At 36.6% G+C, this 19,455-nt stretch overlaps 3 protein-coding genes across 6 annotated transcripts in view; 2 read left to right on the top strand and 1 right to left on the bottom strand.

The window, feature by feature from the left end:
* Positions 1-4,359: 4,359 nt before the first annotated feature.
* Positions 4,360-6,445, top strand: LOC132118944 (protein canopy homolog 2-like). Of its 3 annotated transcripts, none has more exons than XM_059528696.1 (6): positions 4,360-4,510; positions 4,727-4,832; positions 5,051-5,166; positions 5,256-5,453; positions 5,627-5,723; positions 5,927-6,445. In XM_059528696.1, the coding sequence occupies exons 2-6, from the start codon at positions 4,733-4,735 to the stop codon at positions 5,968-5,970; spliced, it is 555 nt and encodes a 184-aa protein (XP_059384679.1). In that variant the 5' UTR covers positions 4,360-4,510; positions 4,727-4,732; the 3' UTR covers positions 5,971-6,445. The 3 variants fall into 3 exon arrangements, with proteins under 3 accessions (XP_059384679.1, XP_059384680.1, XP_059384681.1); XM_059528697.1 differs by having other exon boundaries at positions 4,481-4,619; XM_059528698.1 differs by lacking the exon at positions 4,360-4,510 and adding an exon at positions 4,535-4,612.
* Positions 6,446-14,577: 8,132 nt separating this feature from the next.
* nabp2 (nucleic acid binding protein 2) lies at positions 14,578-17,512 on the bottom strand. Of its 2 annotated transcripts, none has more exons than XM_059528695.1 (7): positions 17,382-17,512; positions 16,948-17,059; positions 16,055-16,193; positions 15,753-15,824; positions 15,452-15,527; positions 15,305-15,353; positions 14,578-15,148 (listed from the first exon to the last, which is right to left on the bottom strand). In XM_059528695.1, exons 2-7 carry the CDS (start codon positions 17,024-17,026, stop codon positions 14,982-14,984), a joined length of 582 nt encoding a protein of 193 aa, XP_059384678.1. In that variant the 5' UTR covers positions 17,027-17,059; positions 17,382-17,512; the 3' UTR covers positions 14,578-14,981. The 2 variants fall into 2 exon arrangements, with proteins under 2 accessions (XP_059384678.1, XP_059384677.1); XM_059528694.1 differs by having other exon boundaries at positions 17,275-17,506.
* Positions 17,513-17,573: 61 nt separating this feature from the next.
* The window catches only part of dgkab (diacylglycerol kinase, alpha b), a 33,084-nt gene continuing 31,202 nt past the window's right edge, over positions 17,574-19,455 (top strand). Inside the window, exons 1-2 of the mRNA XM_059529014.1 lie at positions 17,574-17,842; positions 18,237-18,333. Coding sequence (XP_059384997.1) covers positions 18,261-18,333 — 73 coding nt within the window. The 5' untranslated portion in view covers positions 17,574-17,842; positions 18,237-18,260. The remainder of the gene's footprint in view (positions 17,843-18,236; positions 18,334-19,455) is intronic.

The following is a 19,455-nucleotide window of genomic DNA, read 5'->3' as shown; positions in this document are numbered from 1 at the left end:
AGTTTCAAAACCAAACATGTGATACTCCATTACTGACATTATCAGTGTGTTCCCTTGTCATCTCATCTTCATTTCTGATGAATTTGATTCCCAGCATTGCTTTTCTTCAGGTCATCTGAGTAGTGAACTCTCCACGGGTGCGTGTGTGTCCAGGAAACACCGCGTGACTGAACTCACACACCTGTGACTGCAGCGTGACTCCAGACATGAACAGCCCTCCGGCCTCACTGACCAACTCACTGTCGAGGATGACCAGGGCCTCTGTGGGACAGAGAAGCAGTCTTCTCACACATGTCAGATGTTCAAGTGTTTGCTTATATTGTAGTAAGACGTTTAGTTTGTAAGTGAGGACTAGGCTCATTCAAGTTGGGAACTTAAAGGAAAGAAAGTGAAGCGAACCAAAGCTAACTAAACACAGGTCAGAGATACGAACCCGCAGCTTTTGTGGATTCTGGTTAGCATAATACTTTTGCTCAACTCTTTTCATGTTTTCTGCCGTCTTCACCGGACAGTGGAAAACTGCTTTATCGTGGTCTTCCTGTTTCTGATCTGCCATGTCCAGGTTAAGATGCAGTTTGTCAAGTCCTCTATCGATATGACCGAGATCATTACCAGATGACAAACAAACACATGCTTAACTTGATTTAACACTTGAGGTCAAATGATTCAAAACTGCAGACAAAAGTAAGAAAGTTTCATTTTGAATAGAAATATTCAATTAGTGTTAAGATGGATTCTGATTGGCTGCCATTATTTTTTATCGTTCATCAGCTGGAAAACTAATTCATTATAGTGAAGCTTCCAACGATATCTGTTATTGTTTTGGTGTGAATTGCTATTCTTTTAAATTTAGGACGTTTTTTGGAACTATATCGTTATAGCTATCATCCTTGATGTTAATTGGCCTTTAGTCAATGGTAGAATTTAAATCTTTCAAGTGATCATTTTATCACTTGATAGTATCACGGAAATTCGCCCCCCGCACTTTTTCGGGCAAGTGTGTTCATATAGAGGTTTTCAAGAGCTGGAGTGAATAAATAAAGATTTAAACTAAAAAAGACAGGATAGTCTGCGCACGACCTGATGTTTTTTTCGGACCGAGAAGGCGAAATGAACATAACGGAGCGCTAAACTCTCCTGCAGTGTGTGTTTCATTCATATCGAAGCCGGAGGGCGCTCTCGCGCAGAAAGTCATATCAGGAAACTCCTAATATGGGCAACAGCGTCCAGCTATCGCTGTATGAAAACAGTTGCTTTCGGTTGTTGTTGTTTTTTTCTAAAAAAAAAAAAGTCTAAAAAAATCTCCAGCAGGTGATAAATAAATTATATAAACAATGCAGTGCTAATTGACATAGCATTTATTAAAGTATAGAAACTATTCTGCCTTATTATGTGATAAAAAGTGTTTATCTAAACAAATCATTATTATTTGTTATTGTCCAGCAGATTTCTAAGCCGAGAAAAAAGAAAAGAAAAGCTAGAAATTAGAGAAAATATTGTTGCCTTTAGTATCCACTACCAGTCAAAAGTTTGTTATCAAAACAGTAAGCTTGTTAATGTTTTTTTTTAATTCTCTTCTGTTCTCCAAGCCTGCATTTATTTGATCCAAGTACTGCAAATCAGTGAAATTTTCAAATATATTTACTAGCCTATTTAAAATAGCTGTTTTCTATTTGAATATATTTCAAAATGTAATTTATTGAGATTTCATAGATGAATTTTCTTTTGCATCATTACTCCAGTCACACAATCCTTCAGAAATAATTCTGATATACTGATTTGCTGCTAAAAGGAAAAGAAAAAAAACTCATACATTACATTTAAAATATACTAAGATAGAAAACAGTTATTTTAAATAGTATAAATATTTCACAATATTACTGCTTTTGCTGTACTTTGGATCAAATAAATTCAGGCTTGGTGAGCAGAAGAGACTTCTTTCAAAACATTAAAAATCTTACTGTTAAAAAACTGTTGACTATTAGGTTATATAGATTATAGAAATGTTATATTGTAATAAAATTACACACACACACACACACAGACATATATGTGTGTGTGTGTGTGTGTGTGTGTGTGTGTGTGTGTGTGTGTGTGTGTGTGTGTGTGTGTGTGTGTGTGTGTGTGATTTCTGTCCCCCTCACTTCTGAAAAGATGGCTACGCCCCTGCATGAAGTAATTTACACTTACACCACAGATGTCGACCGAAACCACGAAAGTTACACAGAAGCCCACCTTCGATTGTACCACTAGATATTCAAGAAAAATACATAGCAAACAACCTGTGCGTACATCCTTGGAAATATACAATATACGTGTAATAATGCGTTATGTTCTCCATAGAAATATTTAGCTACTATCGCTTTGTACTGTCGTCAGACTATTGCATTGCGGGGGCCACAGAATGAAAACATAAAGAGGACGAACTTATCCCCGTGGTAGACTATATATATAATATACATGCTTACTAATATCCAAACATCCGTGATCAGCTCGATACACCTGAAGATATCTCTTACGTCTGTCACTCGAATGACTCTGCGATTTAAAGAGTCCGTGGCCTATTTGCTTTGCACTGTAAAATTGACTAAAAGAAGCCAACAGTATGTGTCAGGAAATCAAAAACAGGAACTCGGACAGGAACCTCATCCTGGGTCTTCTTTAAAGTGACCCAGCGCAGAAACAGAGCAGCTTTAATCGCGTCTGAGACCTTAGCTTGAGTAAATACGGTTTTGTAGTGTTACGTAGTAAGTATAGCGAAATAACGTCTGTCTACACTTATTACAGTATTTATATATTATTTAAAGTATAATAGTTAAAAGTATAAAAGAACAATAACTATAAAGATAACTATAAAGATAACAATATTAGCATCCACACCTGCGAGCAATATCGTCTGTTTATTCTAAGCGCACCTGCGTCTGCCGCTTTAAATTATCGAGCTCGCAGGATTGATTCTGATTGGCTGTCAATGTTTGTATCGTTCATCAGCTGGAAAAACCATTCTGAAAATGATTCCAACGATACTGTTTCTCTGTGCCTTTATCGGTATAGTTGTAGTGTGGACTCCGCTATTCTTTAATATTGAGAACGATTTTTAGAACTATATCTTTATCATTATCTTTATAGTTATCGTGCTTAGTGTGGCCTTTAGTTCATGTTAGCTCATTAAATGACAGTTGCAACTTTAGATTTTAACAATGTGTTATTAAATATTGTAATAACTAAGATTAATAAATATTCAGAAGAATTTTTCATTGGCAGTTTATGTTAACTAAGGAAGCCCTAATGTAAAGTGTGAACGAACAATAAAGAATCAAAACAATTTCAAACAATATCTAATAGTATGTTGTAGTCCAGATTGAAATGTAAAAAAAAAAAATAATAATTGAAAATAAATAGCCTGTTAAGTTTAAATATTATCTGTTAGTATTTGGCACTGTGATGAACAAAACATCAAATCCACAAATCTTGATGGCTATTTAAATACGTTTTAGAAAATAGAGCAGCTGCTTTATTTATGGGGTTTCCAGGGTAAAGGCTGCATTTTCTACAGTGTAAAGCCATCTGCTGTCAGAGAGTGAATGTGCTTTCAGTCTCTCACGTGTTCCCCAGTGTGCTTCTCATGTGTGCTTGTTTACATCAGAGTTGCACACTCGTCTTTTCAGCAACATACAGCGGTGTCGTGCATTTTAACCAGTTGATGGGAAAAGTATTCTTAAAATGCATTCCAAATTCAGAATAATTTGTAATATATAATTATTCACGGTATTTAAAAAGTGCCCACGATAGCAATATCGTGCATATTAATTACCGTGATATATCGCATTACTGTATACTGTCTATATGGCACTGAATGAATACTGGGCAGTTGCCATCAAAACTTATAGGGCTAGTTCATGGTAAATGTTTATAAATGAGGCCTCTGGTCAGCAACGAGGCCATGATCATGAAGGATCTGCTTTGTATGAAAGCGTCTGCTAAATGCATACATGTACATGCTCTGACAGTGTCCTATTCATGCCCTTATACTGTCCTAAACTGTGCAGAGCCAGAAAAGGCCTAATCAGTCACACCACAGAGGAAGACTGCACAAGAAAAGACATCATCATAACTGATGGTCAACCACCAAAGTGTAAAAATGATTTAAAACGATTAGAAATTAATGTGCTATTATAGATATACATCAGGGCACTGCATTAAATTAAGGCTGCCAATAATTGTGAGAAAAGTGAGAAAAAAAATATTACTTAAATTTAAGGTTAGATATTTTTCACAGTATGTTTTGGTCAAATGTACCATTAAGGGTTTGTGGAGGGCGCGCGTGCGTCACTGCGCCACGCTCCAGCTCGGTTGGAGGCGGTAATGTCCCAAAAGACAGCCAATACAACTCGAGAAGAAAAAAAGGGATCGCGTTGGACGATCTCAGATCAGCTCCTAAACTACAATTATCCCTGTGTGCACGTCATCAGTTCATGAACGCGTGTGTGCCTTGCATTTAAAGCAAAAGGTTTGTATATTCACTCAGTGCCTTAAAATATGCATGTGATGCAGTTCGATTTATGAATAACGTGACGTTGACACATTGCATGATTTTATTGCTCATTGTTTTGTGAAAGGTAACTCTTGTTAACCGGCCATTCAGAGTCTTTCAAAGGCTGCAATAAAATATAATTGTAAGCAATGACCTGCATTTACTGTACATTACATTTTATTTGTTTTGTAGGTGGGGATGGAAAACCATTTTTACATTGTTATCGTGTATGCATTGATGTCTTTGCACCTATTGTTAGTCCAAGGAGCCAGACAGGGTCAAGACATAAAATGTGGAGGTATTTCAATTTTTAAAATCTTTTATAATTTACTGTGCATATATACGTGGATATTTTTAATACCTAGAGAGCCATTGTGTATTAGTCTTGAAGAACAAAGAAACATTAGGAATGTAATTCACTTTCGTAAATGCATCTTCAAACTGTTTTAATAAATGGTTGTGCATTGTGATTTAAGAAGTACTTTTGAATTGCATCATGCACATGTTTTTTCTCAGCATGCAGGGCATTAGTCGATGAAATGGAGTGGGCCATATCACAAATAGACCCCAAGAAAATGATCCAGACCGGATCATTTAGGATTAATCCTGATGGCACTCAGTCAGTTAGAGAGGTGACGTATCTTAGTTTCGTAAAGACGTCATTTTTCGTTTGTTTGACTCCAACTTATAGATCTTAATGTATTTGTTGTAATGTGCTCAGGTTCCTTTTTCCCGCTCTGAGAGTCATCTGCTGGAGCTGATGGAAGAGGTTTGTGAGAAGATGAAAGATTACGGTGAACGTGTTGACCCTGTCACCAATCGGAAGACATACGTGAGACATACGTCCCGTGATGGCACTGCCATGGACCTTTCTGATCTGGCCTTCGACTCCAGAGTCAGCTCTAGTTTAAAGTTTGCTGTGAGAATTTTCATTTTTATTTTATTTGTAAGCCAAACCTTACATTTTATTAGCAATTTTCAGCTGATTCGATGCAATAGTTGTACACTATTTATAAAAGGCTGAAAAACATCAGAATTTCCTGATCAGTTTTAGAAATCGTCTCTCTGTACGTGTTTTTTTTTTTTTCTCAGTGTGAAACGATCGTGGAGCAGCATGAGGATGAACTTATTGAATTCTTCGATCACGAGACAGACAATGTTAAAGACAAGCTCTGCAGTAAGAGGACAGGTAATGCTGTAAATATGGATATACAAGTAGTTTCAAACATATGAACTTTTAATTCACCATAGTCACAAGTTACATGCATTTACCTGTAAAAAAACACGTTTTAAAGAATATTTAACAATATGCACGATATCGAACTGGAACTGTATCACCAATACATGTTTTTACTACACTGCAGACGTGATTTTCTTTAACTCCTTCCACAGATCTTTGTGACCATGCTCTGAAGATACCTCATGATGAGTTATAACATGAGCCGAGCACATCATGACCGCTTTACCTTTGGAAAACCATGTCTTCAACTGTTCTGCTTCAGTAAACAGACTGGCTCTTCTTCCTTGAGGATGCTGAACATACAGAGTGATGTTAGGCAACACATTACATCATGTACTTGACCCTATGGGTTACCTGTTGATATGTTCAACTCTATTAATGGCGTTACCATCAAAACTCTTCATTGTCATTCAATTTAATATTAGATCTCTTTATGAATCTCTCCGATGGCAGACTTTTATATTAAAATGTCTTTGGATGCACTTAGTTTTTAGTTTAGAAGATAACTTTCAGTGTATTTATTATAAGCACAGATAAGAGCACCTCTGGAGTTCCCGGTTCTAGTGGTGATAATAAAAATAATGCTAATCTAAACAAATGTTTTTGATTGTGATTGGAATTGAAGCGAGTCCAGTAGACGGATATGTGGAGGAAGAGTGTTTCAAAGACATCCCATGATGTGGAGCAGCTGATGTTTTCCAGGTCATGAATCTGATCAGATTACTAGTCTTAACTCTTAATCCATTAGGTTACCTCTGTTTTACCTAAGTGAATATCAATTAATAATCCACATTTGTTTTCTTCCCACACATTATTGCATTGGTTGTTGCTTCTTGATCTTTCAGCATTCGTTGTATGTATGTATCCATGGAGGACCAAATCTGTAGTTGTTTTATTATGGTAATATACTTTACGTAAAAAGACACTATATGGGCACGTGTGAATTTTAACTCCCAATTTACACAGTGGAGCCTTAACTGTCAATGGGTAAAAATCTACATATTTCATATTTCCCAAAAGAACTGTTGGGTTTTAAGTATTATGTGTAGTGCAAACCTGGAATTTGAGCTCAGTTTTGCTAATTCTTTTTGCTATTTGCTAAAACTTCAAGCAATAGGATGTACAATGCAAAATGAATCTGACCTAAAGAAACGTACATCTGTAATTACTTTTTTCATAAATAAAAAAAACATAAAAAATGTCTGAGGATGTCTTTTACGATGTATTTTGTAGTCGTTTGTGGATGAACGTCTTCTTCTACATGTGAATATTTTTTTAACTCCTATTGTTTTGTTTTTGTTAAGAAAGAGGCTTGTTGTATTTGTACTTGTCAAAGTCAAATTGATCATCAGGAAAGACACAGCTGAGATTATTCAATAAACTGCTCATTTATCATAACTTCATCTCCTGCTTTCTGCTATTCCCTGCCTGATGGACCGATAGACGTAACTTTAGTTTAACTTAAGTTTAGTGCACAGAACTCAAACAAACAAGTCTTCTTGTTCACATTACTAGAAAAATGTGTGGAAACAGATTGCCTTACATTTAAGTTGCTCAAAACTTACAGAAAACAGATTGTTGGCACAACAGTAAGATATTTATATGTTTAATAAAACAATGGTAATTCAAGTCATTACTTTTAAGGCATGCTATCAAATCAAAAATTTAACACTGTAAGAAAAACACATATTGCATTCTGTAATAAACAATAGTACTAAACTGAAAAAAAAAACAATGCCCTTTTGCTTGTCCAACACAATTTTCAGTGTTGAAATATAGAAATGGAGAAATTACAAAACTCTGTAAACAAGTTTCTAAGTAGATAGCAAGTTTCCTAATTCTCTTTAAAAAGTGACCTTTAAAAAAAGACACTAAGCCACTTTCACCCCAAAGTGAAACTATCATTTACTCAACCTCACGTATCAAACTCAGACTCTTGTTCATCTGAGAAACACAAATCAAGATTTTAATCAAACCTGAAAGATTCCTTTCCACTGAAAGGTTCAAAATTTCACACAGAGATCATAATATAAATCTATATGAAACAAGCAGTATAATTGAAGTCTTATGAAGAGACAGGATCACTTTAAATGAGAAACACAACATGCTGTAGATGTGGCGTCAGGATGCTCAATGGTCAAATGCTGTGTAGCCATCTGACTAATGACTATCTACAAAACTGATGACTTTCTGAGTGTATAAGTGAAAGGCTATTTTAGAAACCATCATTTAAAAGATGAAAAAGAGGAATTAGGGAGAATCAATAAATTAATCTGTAACTGTAGTCTGATTACGAGTATTATTAAAGTGTAAAAAATACAGAAAAAAAGTATTTAAAAAGATTAATTACATTTGAAATAAGGGTTTTCTATTTTAATATACTTTAAAATATCATTTATTTCTGTGATGTGCAGCCGAATTTTCTCCATAATTTCTCAAGTCTTCAGTGTCACATGATTTAAAAATCAGTCTAATATGTGAAATGTGTGAAGTGACATTCAGCCAAGTATGGTGACCCATACTCAGAATTTGTGCTCTGCATTTAACCCATCCGAAATGCACACACACAGAGCAGTGAACACACACACACACACTGTGAGCACACACCCGGAGCAGTGGGCAGCCATTTATGCTGCGGCGCCCGGGGAGCAGTTGGGGGTTCAGTGCCTTGCTCAAGGGCACCTAAGTCGTGGTATTGAAGGTGGAGAGAGAACTGTACATGCACTCCCCCCACCCACAATTCCTGCCGGCCCGGGACTCGAACTCACAACCTTTCGATTGGGAGTCCAACTCTCTAACCATTAGGCCACGACTTCCCCAAATATAATATGCTGATTTATTATCAATGTAAGAGTTGTGCGGCTTCATTTATTTATTTATTTATTTTGTAATTTTTGGGGTTCATTGATAAATTACATTGATAACAGCATTTAGTCAAAATAGAGATGTTTTCTAACAATATCAATCTTTGCTATCACTGTTTCTATAAATTGAACAAATCTTAATAAAAACGAATTTCTTTAAAAAGGGTAGTGAATAGTTACAAAAGTTATATTTTAAATAAATGCTGTTCTTTTTTTATTTATTATTTATCAAAGAATCACAGCTGAAAAAGTATCACAGGTTTCCAACATTGTTAATAAATCAGCAATGCGATGCAGCAATGCGGCGTGGCATGGAGTCGATCAGTCTGTGGCACTGCTCAGGTGTTATGAGAGCCCAGGTTGCTCTGATAGTGGCCTTCAGCTCTTCTGCATTCTTGGGTCTGGTATATCGCATCTTCCTCTTCACAATACCCCATCGATTTTCTATGGGGTTAAGGTCAGGCGAGTTTGCTGGCCAATTAAGAACAGGGATACCATGGTCCTTAAACCAGGTACTGGTAGCTTTGGCACTGTGTGCAGGTGCCAAGTCCTGTTGGAAAATGAAATCTGCATCTCCATAAAGTTGGTCAGCAGCAGGAAGCATGAAGTGCTCTAAAACTTCCTGGTATACGGCTGTGTTGACCTTGGACCTCAGAAAACACAGTGGACCAACACCAGCAGATGACATGGCACCTCAAACCATCACTGACTATGGAAACTTTACACTGGACCTCAAGCAACATGGATTGTGTGCCTCTCCTCTCTTCCTCCAGACTCTGGGACCCTGATTTCCGAAGGAAATGCTAAATTTACTTTCATCAGAGAACATAACTTTGGACCAATCAGCAGCAGTCCAGTCCTTTTTGAAGTGAGATGCTTCTGACGCTGTCTGTTGTTCAGTGGCTTGACACAAGCAATGCGACAGCTGAAACCCATGTCTTGCATACGTCTGTGTAGTGGTTCTTGAAGCACTGACTCCAGCTGCAGTCCACTCAAAGTCAAAGTCACCTTTATTTATATAGCGCTTTAAACAAAATACATTGTGTCAAAGCAACTGAACAACATTCATTAATGCAAAAATGATAGTTAAAGGCAGTTCATCATTGGATTCAGTGATGTCATCTCTGTTCAGTTAAATAGTGTCTGTGCATTTATTTGCAATCAAGTCAACGATATCGCTGTAGATGAAGTGTCCCCAACTAAGCAAGACAGAGGCGACAGCGGCGACAGCGGCAAGGAACCGAAACTCCATCGGTGACAGAATGGAGAAAAAAACCTTGGGAGAAACCAGGCTCAGTTGGGGGGCCAGTTCTCCTCTGACCAGACGAAACCAGTAGTTCAATTCCAGGCTGCAGCAAAGTCTCAGATTGTGCAGAAGAATCATCTGTTTCCTGTGGTCTTGTCCTGGTGCTCCTCTGAGACAAGGTCTTTACAGGGGATCTGTATCTGGGGCTCTAGTTGTCCTGGTCTCCGCTGTCTTTCAGGGATGTAGAGGTCCTTTCTAGGTGCTGATCCACCATCTGGTCTGGATACGTACTGGATCCGGGTGACTGCAGTGACCCTCTGATCTGGACACAGACTGGATCTGGTGGCCACGGTGACCTCGGAACAAGAGAGAAACAGACAAAAATTAGCGTAGATGCCATTCTTCTAATGATGTAGCAAGTACATAGGGTGTTATGGGAAGTGTTCCCGGTTCCGGTTTACCTAATTAATGCAGCCTAAAAATCCTTTAACGGATTTGGATAATAAAAGCATATTAGTATGTTATGTGTATGCCAGGTTAAAGAGATGGGTCTTTAATCTAGATTTAAACTGCAAGAGTGTGTCTGCCTCCCGAACAATGTTAGGTAGGTTATTCCAGAGTTTAGGCGCCAAATAGGAAAAGGATCTGCCGCCCGCAGTTGATTTTGATATTCTAGGTATTATCAAATTGCCTGAGTTTTGAGAACGTAGCGGACGTAGAGGATTATAATGTAAAAGGAGCTCATTCAAATACTGAGGTGCTAAACCATTCAGGGCTTTATAAGTAATAAGCAATATTTTAAAATCTATACGATGTTTGATAGGGAGCCAGTGCAGCGTTGACAGGACCGGGCTAATATGGTCATACTTCCTGGTTCTAGTAAGAACTCTTGCTGCTGCATTTTGGACTAGCTGTAGTTTGTTTACTAAGCGTGCAGAACAACCACCCAATAAAGCATTACAATAATCTAACCTTGAGGTCATAAATACATGGATTAACATTTCTGCATTTGACATTGAGAGCATAGGCCGTAATTTAGATATATTTTTGAGATGGAAAATGCAGTTTTACAAATGCTAGAAACGTGGCTTTCTAAGGAAAGATTGCGATCAAATAGCACACCTAGGTTCCTAAATGATGACGAAGAATTGACAGAGCAACCATCAAGTCTTAGACAGTGTTCTAGGTTATTACAAGCAGAGTTTTTAGGTCCTATAATTAACACCTCTGTTTTTTCAGAATTTACCAGTAAGAAATTACTTGTCATCCAGTTTTTTATATCGACTATGCATTCCATTAGTTTTTCAAATTGGTGTGTTTCACCGGGCTGCGAAGAAATATAGAGCTGAGTATCATCAGCATAACAGTGAAAGCTAACACCATGTTTCCTGATGATATCTCCCAAGGGTAACATATAAAGCGTGAAGAGTAGCGGCCCTAGTACTGAGTCTTGAGGTACTCCATACTGCACTTGTGATCGATAGGATACATATTGCTTGTACACATTTTTCTACCACATCTTTTCCTTCCCTTCACCTCTCTATTAATGTGCTTGGACACAGAGCTCTGTGAACAGCCAGCCTCTTTTGCAATGACCTTTTGTGTCTTGTCCTCCTTGTACAAGGTGTCGTCTTTTGGACAACTGTCAAGTCAGCAGTCTTCCCCATGATTGTGTAGCCTACAGAACTAGACTGAGAGACCATTTAAAGGCCTTTGCAGGTGTTTTAAGTTAATTAGTTAATTAGACCGTGGCATCAGGTGTCTTCAATATTGAACCTTTTCACAATTTCTTAATTTTCTGAGATACTGAATTTGGGATTGTCCTTAGTTGTCGGATATAATCATCAAAATTAAAAGAAATAAACATTTGAAATATATCAGTCTGTGTGTAATGAATGAATATAATATAAAAGTTTCACTTTTTGAATGGAATTAGTGAAATAAATCAACTTTTTGATGATATTCTAATTATTTGACCAGCACCTGTATAGAAAAGTAACGTATCCAAACTTTTGACCTATAATAATTTTTTTCTTTTTACATTGCCCTTATTTAACATTTGAGCCCTTTCGCGCTCAACAGTTAATTCAATTAAATGCTATAATTCATTCAAATAAATGTAATCTTACTGCACTGCTTAATGTATTTGTCTGCTTTATCTTATTTAAAGTGAGTAGAATGCTACATCTAACAAGTTGTAACTGACGAAAACAACCGTCATTTTTAGATTGTCAATGGACCATTTGAGAGAATTAAACAGCTGTCTTGGATTTCTTTGATTGTTGTGAATTATCTTTAAAAAAAATAGTCAGATCTAGTTGATGATGAACAGTCAGACCAGAGAAACGCTCTATCTAACGATAAAATGTCTTCATCATGCACAAACCATCATTATACCAACGAGCGGTACATACAAAACAAACAGCATGATTTTCAAGGAGCAAATGAGTCCAGGCCGGACAGGAGAACAGAATTTAACTTAGAAATCTTGGCCTCCAGAGGATCAGATGAAGAGAAACTACTCAAAGAAGAATCAGTAAAAACTGAAAAAGTCAGAGAGCTCAATTAATGTCCATTTATGGTATGTCTAAACACGAAGAGAGGAGATTTTAACAAGAGGCAGATTCATATAAAAAGACAGTCAGATGGCAACTATAATTCAATGGTAGACAACACACACAATGGATTTGAGATCGAAGGTGTGTCCTTTGTAATGTGTACAGCAGTCAACAAACTGATTCGAAACAACACTTCAGCAAAGTCAAAAAAGTTTTCTCTTAATGCAGAGTCCTTTTTGTCTATATGGATTTTTAAATCCCCCCAAAATAAGAGTTTTCTCAAACTTGAGGCACAGGTAAGACAACAGATCAGTCAATTCTGATTAAAGAAGTCTTTATTTGCCTTAGGAGGCCTGTAGACTTTAACTATAGCTGTAGATTGGGACTCAGAAACACTCTAAACTAGACATTCAAATGAATTAAACAGCTACGGGACTCAAACTGTATTGTTGATTGTACAATACAATGATACCCCACCTCTCCCAGAGGATCGTGGGAGATCAAATAACCCACAGCCAACAGGAATAAGTTCATTAAAAAAGAAAACCATCCGGCTGTTTGTGCCATGTTTTAACTAAATGATGAGTTTTTCTTCCACAATGATGTCAGATAAAACCATGGCCTTGTTGTTGACAGACCATACATAAAAAATGCTGATTTCAACAGACCCAGGGACTCTTCATATATAGACACAGACAAGTTGTTATAGTTAATCCCAGCTGCTCAGACAGCAGGATCTGAGGTTTACAAAGAAACATTGGTTAGGAAACAACATCAGAGGAAGAGTATGTAAAACTGTATTCCAACATCTCCGCAGACTGTATGTATATCATCTGCCAAATAATAGTTCCTCTTTAGTTTCAGCAGCAGGTGAGCAGTGTAGGCCTACCTTAAACGGATACTCCACCCCAAAATGAAAATGTTGTCATTAATCACTTACCCCCATGTTGTTCCAAACCCGTAAAAGCTTAGTTCATCTTCGGAACACAGTTTAAGATATTTTGGATGAAAACCGGGAGACTTGTGACTGTCCCATAGACTTTCAAGTAACTTACACTGTCAAGGTCCAGATAAGTATGAAAAGCATCGTCAGAATAGTCCATCTGCCATCAGTGGTTCGACCGTAAGGTTATGAAGCGATTAGAATACTTTTTGTATGTGAAGAAAACAAAAATAACGACTTTATTAACCAATTTGTCTCCTCTGTGTCTCTCCACATCACTGTAGCACCATTTTAGAGAATAATAGATGAACGCAGACAGCTTACGCTCTTCTGTGTCAGCCGCGCCACAATAATTCGTTTTCTGCGTCTATTTACTCTTTGATATGAACGAAAACTGCGCATCCTTGTGACGCGGCTATTTTGAACTGTGTTCCAAAGACGAACAAAGCTTTTACAGGTTTGGAACGACATGGGGGTAAGTGATTAATGACAAAATGTTCATTTTGGGGTGGAGTATTCCTTAAAGGACATGCAGGAGGAATCCACACCAACATCAACCTCAGGGTACAGGGCAACAAGAGAGTTGGGTCCAGCAGCAAATACTCAAAAATAAAATCAATAATCCAATGGGTGAAGCATAAGTCCACATCGCAGTAAAGTAAAACAACACAAAGTCTTCAAAGGCTCCAAAACCATTCACACAGAAACATCAATAGTTAAGACAAACAAATGAGAGAAGGGAGCGGCAACCAAAACGCTGCAGCGTTCCCCTTTGAACAATCAGTGCTTTAGACACCATTTCATCTAATCTTGTGCAATGTTTGGCAATGTCCTATCAGCAAAGCATAAAAAAACAAGGTAAAAAAAGGTGAAACAAACCTTCAATTTTTTTTCATCCTTTTTATTTATATATCAGAATTTTCTGGCAAAAGATAGCTGAAAATCTGCACAAAAAAAAAGGTTTAATGGTTGCATGTTTTCAGTGTTTTATGATTACATTTTCTCACAGCCTCTGTAAACAGTTCTGGAGTGGGTCTCATGTGGAACATCAGATTTTTTTAGGAATCCAAAAAGCTCTTTCTTATCAAACTGTGATCATTGATGACATAGTTTCACATTTCTGGCTGGGAAAATTTTCAGCTGTTAAGCACTTACTTTCCAACTCATCACAGGACGCTTGTCTAATTTTCATGGAAATGCTAAGACTTATTTTAGATGACAACCCTGGCATTTTAATAATTAACTGAATATTCATGTTGAAACTGATCATCAAATGTTGACTAGCAATCAGAAGTTGGACTAGAAAAACTACAATAGCTTAGTGTGTTCATTCTGGAAAGTTTAAAACAAGAAAAAACAGGAACTGACCAATACCTCAAAACACATGTGATTTTACAAGACCTGACAATCAATAGAGTTAAACAAATATATATATGGATATATATATATGGATATATATATATATATATATATATATATATAAATAAACATTAAGCTCAAAGTTTAGCAATACATGTCTTCAAATGAGACATGACAAATAGTTGCTGACATCCATTTTTAAATGATCACTATATGCTGATTCAAGATCGAACAAAATCATCTTTTGACCGTTCGTCGTGTCTCCTTTCCGTTGCTTATGGAGCTTCCTCCCACACCTGGACTTGGTGTCGACCGGTTTCCATTTCCACTACTTGCTCGTCCACCCGGCTGTGAGTTGCCAGAGCCTTGAGAATTCACCCCATTTCCATTGGGGGTGTCATTACCTTCAAAGAGTAAAACAATGTATGAGGACCAGCATATTGAAAGAATATATAACATAAACAGGCTTATCAATAAACTAGGGAACCCTGAAGGATTTATAATTCTTATAAAAGTTCAGGCTAGTGGTAAAAAGCAGATGTTGTAGTATATAACTCTACCTGCAGGTGCACCAGCGCTGCTGTTCGTGTTGCTCTGGTCATTAAGTCCCTGATGGGCAACAAGAAAAATAAAAAACAATTACCATGACCCACAGTTTGAAATAATGATTTGATTAATTATTAAGGCAGAAATCCATCTAGACATACCGTTTTATTCATCTGGGCCAAATATTCTGGATTTGGCTCACTAAAGTTTGGCACCTCTGAATACACCATGCAGAATCTTACAAATTGGATACAATACGTTAACATTTTGGGCAAGATTAAGTTTAATACATATATACCGTATTTTTGTCTATTTGTATATATTGTCTGTATTTTTCATAGTGATATTATAGTTTTTTTTTCATGCTAAACATTTCATATTGAAATAATTATACTGCCATGATAACTGCAATGATAGCTATACTGCTATTTACAAAAAATGATTGATTAAATAATAACTTACTCTCCGATCTTCTGTAGTTCACCTCCTCTTCCAGTGTACAGCGTTAAACAGCCTTTAAAAACTGAGGCATAACTGCAGCAAAATACAAATGTACTGTAAATAGTTCTGTAGACTGTAAACTTTTAGTCTCGTATAACAACAGTTTTAGTGATATTTACCATCAAATTATAAAACTGTTCACTATTGTTATAAACAATAATAGAAACAGTCGAATTAATTGAATGTTTATATTATTGCAGAATGAATGTGTTTGATGAGCACAAAGACATTCAGAGCGCATCACTGATCAAACACAGTCTCACCCTTTGGTCAGTCTGATGATGTCACCAGCCTGGATGAGGCCACCGACTTCATCCCAAACCGAAATACTGATGCTGCCCGTCTTGTCAGCCACTTTACATGTGCGCACCTCATGACCGTCTTTGGTCTTCGTCACTCGTCCTTGAATGAGAAAAAATGATCACTTACAGTAAAAAACAAAACTATGATATTCCTATGTACATTAGAGGTTTATGTTACATCATATGTTGTTAAATTAATGTTTATTGCATTATTTTTGAGTCATGTTTTCACCACCTGTATAATGCTGGTTGTCATAATATTATAATAGATTATTTTAAAACAAACAGTAATGTGGTATATTAATGCTATTTCAGTTAATAATATATACAGTTACTGTAAATTGATTTTGGTCTTTAAATGTTGCTACCACATTTTTTACTGTAAAACTCTGGCAACCACATCTGCAGTTCAATTTCATGGATTTTTGATTTATACTATATTACTTAATATACTTAAACATTACAAAATTGTCGATGCCAAATGGAGCCAGAGACAAAAAGTACATAAACTCAAAGGAGTACCATAAGTACATGATGAATATGAAAATATTAAAGCACTAGAGTATAGATTTATTAAAATATGAAAAAAGTTTTACAGTGTGTACCATTGTACCAGATTATGCTTTTAAAAAGCTACTATACATGCATTAATCCATTAGATGCACTCCATTTATTCCTGAATTTCAAGGGTGTGGGACTGCTACTGCTGGTTCACTGTATGATAAAATGCTTTTGGTTTTCCTGATATGTGGGTCACTAAATAATCTGCAAAACAATTATGATACTGAAATGTAATTATTATCACTGTTTCTTTCTTTAGTTCTTCCTCTTCGTGTTATGTGTTGTTCGGACACCTGTTTCCAGCACGATGAAGATGACGTTGAGATTCTTGAGTCCAGGTTTAATGTCCTTCACATGAGTCTCTGTGCTCATGATCAGTCTTCTTCTGCCCAAATCCTGCAACACCTGATACACAACATGTCAGTCCACATCTGATGCATCTGCACTCACTTTTTCAAATGGCATGTAATGTCGTGTACTAATTAAGGATGCATGTATGCAAATATTTTTTTTGTTAAACTAACATTAATTTCAATGTGACGACACATGCAGTTGCAACACTGACAGCTGATCAACAATCCTGCAGGTATTCAAAGCAGGAAACTAATGCAAACACTTACTGGTTAGCTTTGAGCTATGGCCGCACTGACTGTTTTCTGTTTTAATAGTAGCCTACTGTTTCTCGTCATCTGCAGCACTTTGTGTGAATAATCCTGAACAGACTCACTGCTCGCGATGTTGTTTAAGCGCTGAATGTTGTGACCACAGACTGCTGTCAATCATCACGGTGAACGTGGACATACAACTTCCGCTTACCGTGGTTGACGTTGTTGTTGTTTTTTTTTCTTTTTTTCTCTAAAACGTCATGACGCAATGTTTTCCGTACGTAATGACGCAATTATCCGTACGTATACGACCTGCACAACATATGCATAATTTGACAGATGAATTATCTGCAAATGAAATGTGAAAAATGTGTCAAACGTAGGCTATGCGAAAATGATGACGTTTTTACAGATACACTTTTAGAGGTTTGATCTGTAACGTTACAGTCTTTCTTGTGAACTTTATGTAATTCACATGCGCGTTAATCCACATACTATAGATATCTAAACTGCACTTAACGCGTTAAAACGGGGCATTTAATCCCTCATTCATTTGGTTCGAGTGAATTTGCGACTTTTTAAGGTAAGATCTATTAAAATAAGTGTCTTTAGGTTGCGTTTGGAGGCGCGATCCAAATTAGAAATGTCATTAATTAGAGCAACTCGGGATTTATTCATTTATTTGAAACATTACTTTTATTCAAGTCCGTCAAACGAATTTTTCGATTTTGTAGGCTTTATGCGTGAAAATAGCATTAACATGGTAATGCCATGTTTCTTGTTTCTGTACAGTAACTTTCAGCACAGTGTAAATAATGCAGGTTACTGTAATTATTATCATGTGGAAATGAAGATCTTGTAACACACCAAAGATTAGGATACTGCAGTTTGCCACACAAAAAAAGTATCCGTCTATAATATAATTTATTTCTAAGTATTCATTATGCATATTGACCTTTTCCGTCCTCTTTTCTCAGGCCGAGGGATTTAAGACTAACAAAATGACCACAGAATCTGATTTAGAAAATGAGATTAGCCCCGTTGACTTCATTCAGCTGCAAGAGTATATAGAGTGTAAGTATCTTTCATAAACCACCATCAATAACATTATGATAAACATTCACTACTCTGATAATAGAACAACAAGATATATATTCTAAGTTACATTACATTTACATTTATTCATTTAGCAGATGCTTTTATCCAAAGCGACTTACAGATGAGGACAGTGGAAGCAATCAAAAACAACAAAAAGAGCAATGATATATAAGTGCTATAAAAAGTCTCAGTTAGGTTAACACAGTACACATAACATGGGATTTTAAATAATATAATATAAAGAAAACAGATAGAACAGGAAAAGATTAGAGCAAGCTAGTGTTAGAGGTCTCATATATGTATATACACAAACACACACACACACACACATAATAAATGAAAAGAAAATAGAATATAAAAAGATTAGAAAGGTAGTTAGATTTTTTTAAGAATAGAATTAGAATAGTGAGTGTTAAAGTTAGAGGGTGAAATAAAGATGGAAGAGATGTGTTTTAAGCCGATTCTTGAAGATTGCTAAGGACTCAGCTGCTCGGATTGAGTTGGGGAGGTCATTCCACCAGGAGGGAACATTTAATTTAAAAGTCCGTAAAAGTGACTTTGTGCTTCTTTGGGATGGCACAATCAAGCGACGTTCACTTGCAGAACACAAGCTTCTAGAGGGCACATAAGTCTGAAGTAACAAATTTAGGTAAATGGGTGCAGAGCCAGTGGTAGTTTTGTAGGCAAACATCAATGCCTTGAATTTTATGCGAGCAGCTATTGGAAGCCAGTGCAAATTGATGAACAGAGGTGTGACATGTATTCTTTTTGGCTCATTAAAAATTAATCTTGCTGCCGCGTTCTGAATTAATTGTAAAGGTTTGATAGAATTGGCTGGAAGACCTGCCAAGAGAGAATTGCAATAGTCCAGCCTGGACAGAACAAGAGCTTGAACAAGGAGTTGTGCAGCATGATCCGAAAGAAAGGGCTTGATCTTCTTGATGTTGAATAAAGCAAATCTGCAGGATCGGACCGTTTTAGCAATGTGGTCTGAGAAAGTCAGCTGATCAAGAAGAATTTAGAAGATTAAGTTAAGAAGAATATTCTACAAGTAAATTAAAGCTTAAATAAGGTTTTCATTATCTATTTATTTTTTGT

Source organism: Carassius carassius, chromosome 38 (assembly GCF_963082965.1).
Source record: "Carassius carassius chromosome 38, fCarCar2.1, whole genome shotgun sequence".
NCBI lineage: Eukaryota > Metazoa > Chordata > Actinopteri > Cypriniformes > Cyprinidae > Carassius > Carassius carassius.
Note: the sequence above shows the minus strand (reverse complement) of the source record. Positions and strands in the feature narration are given on the sequence as shown.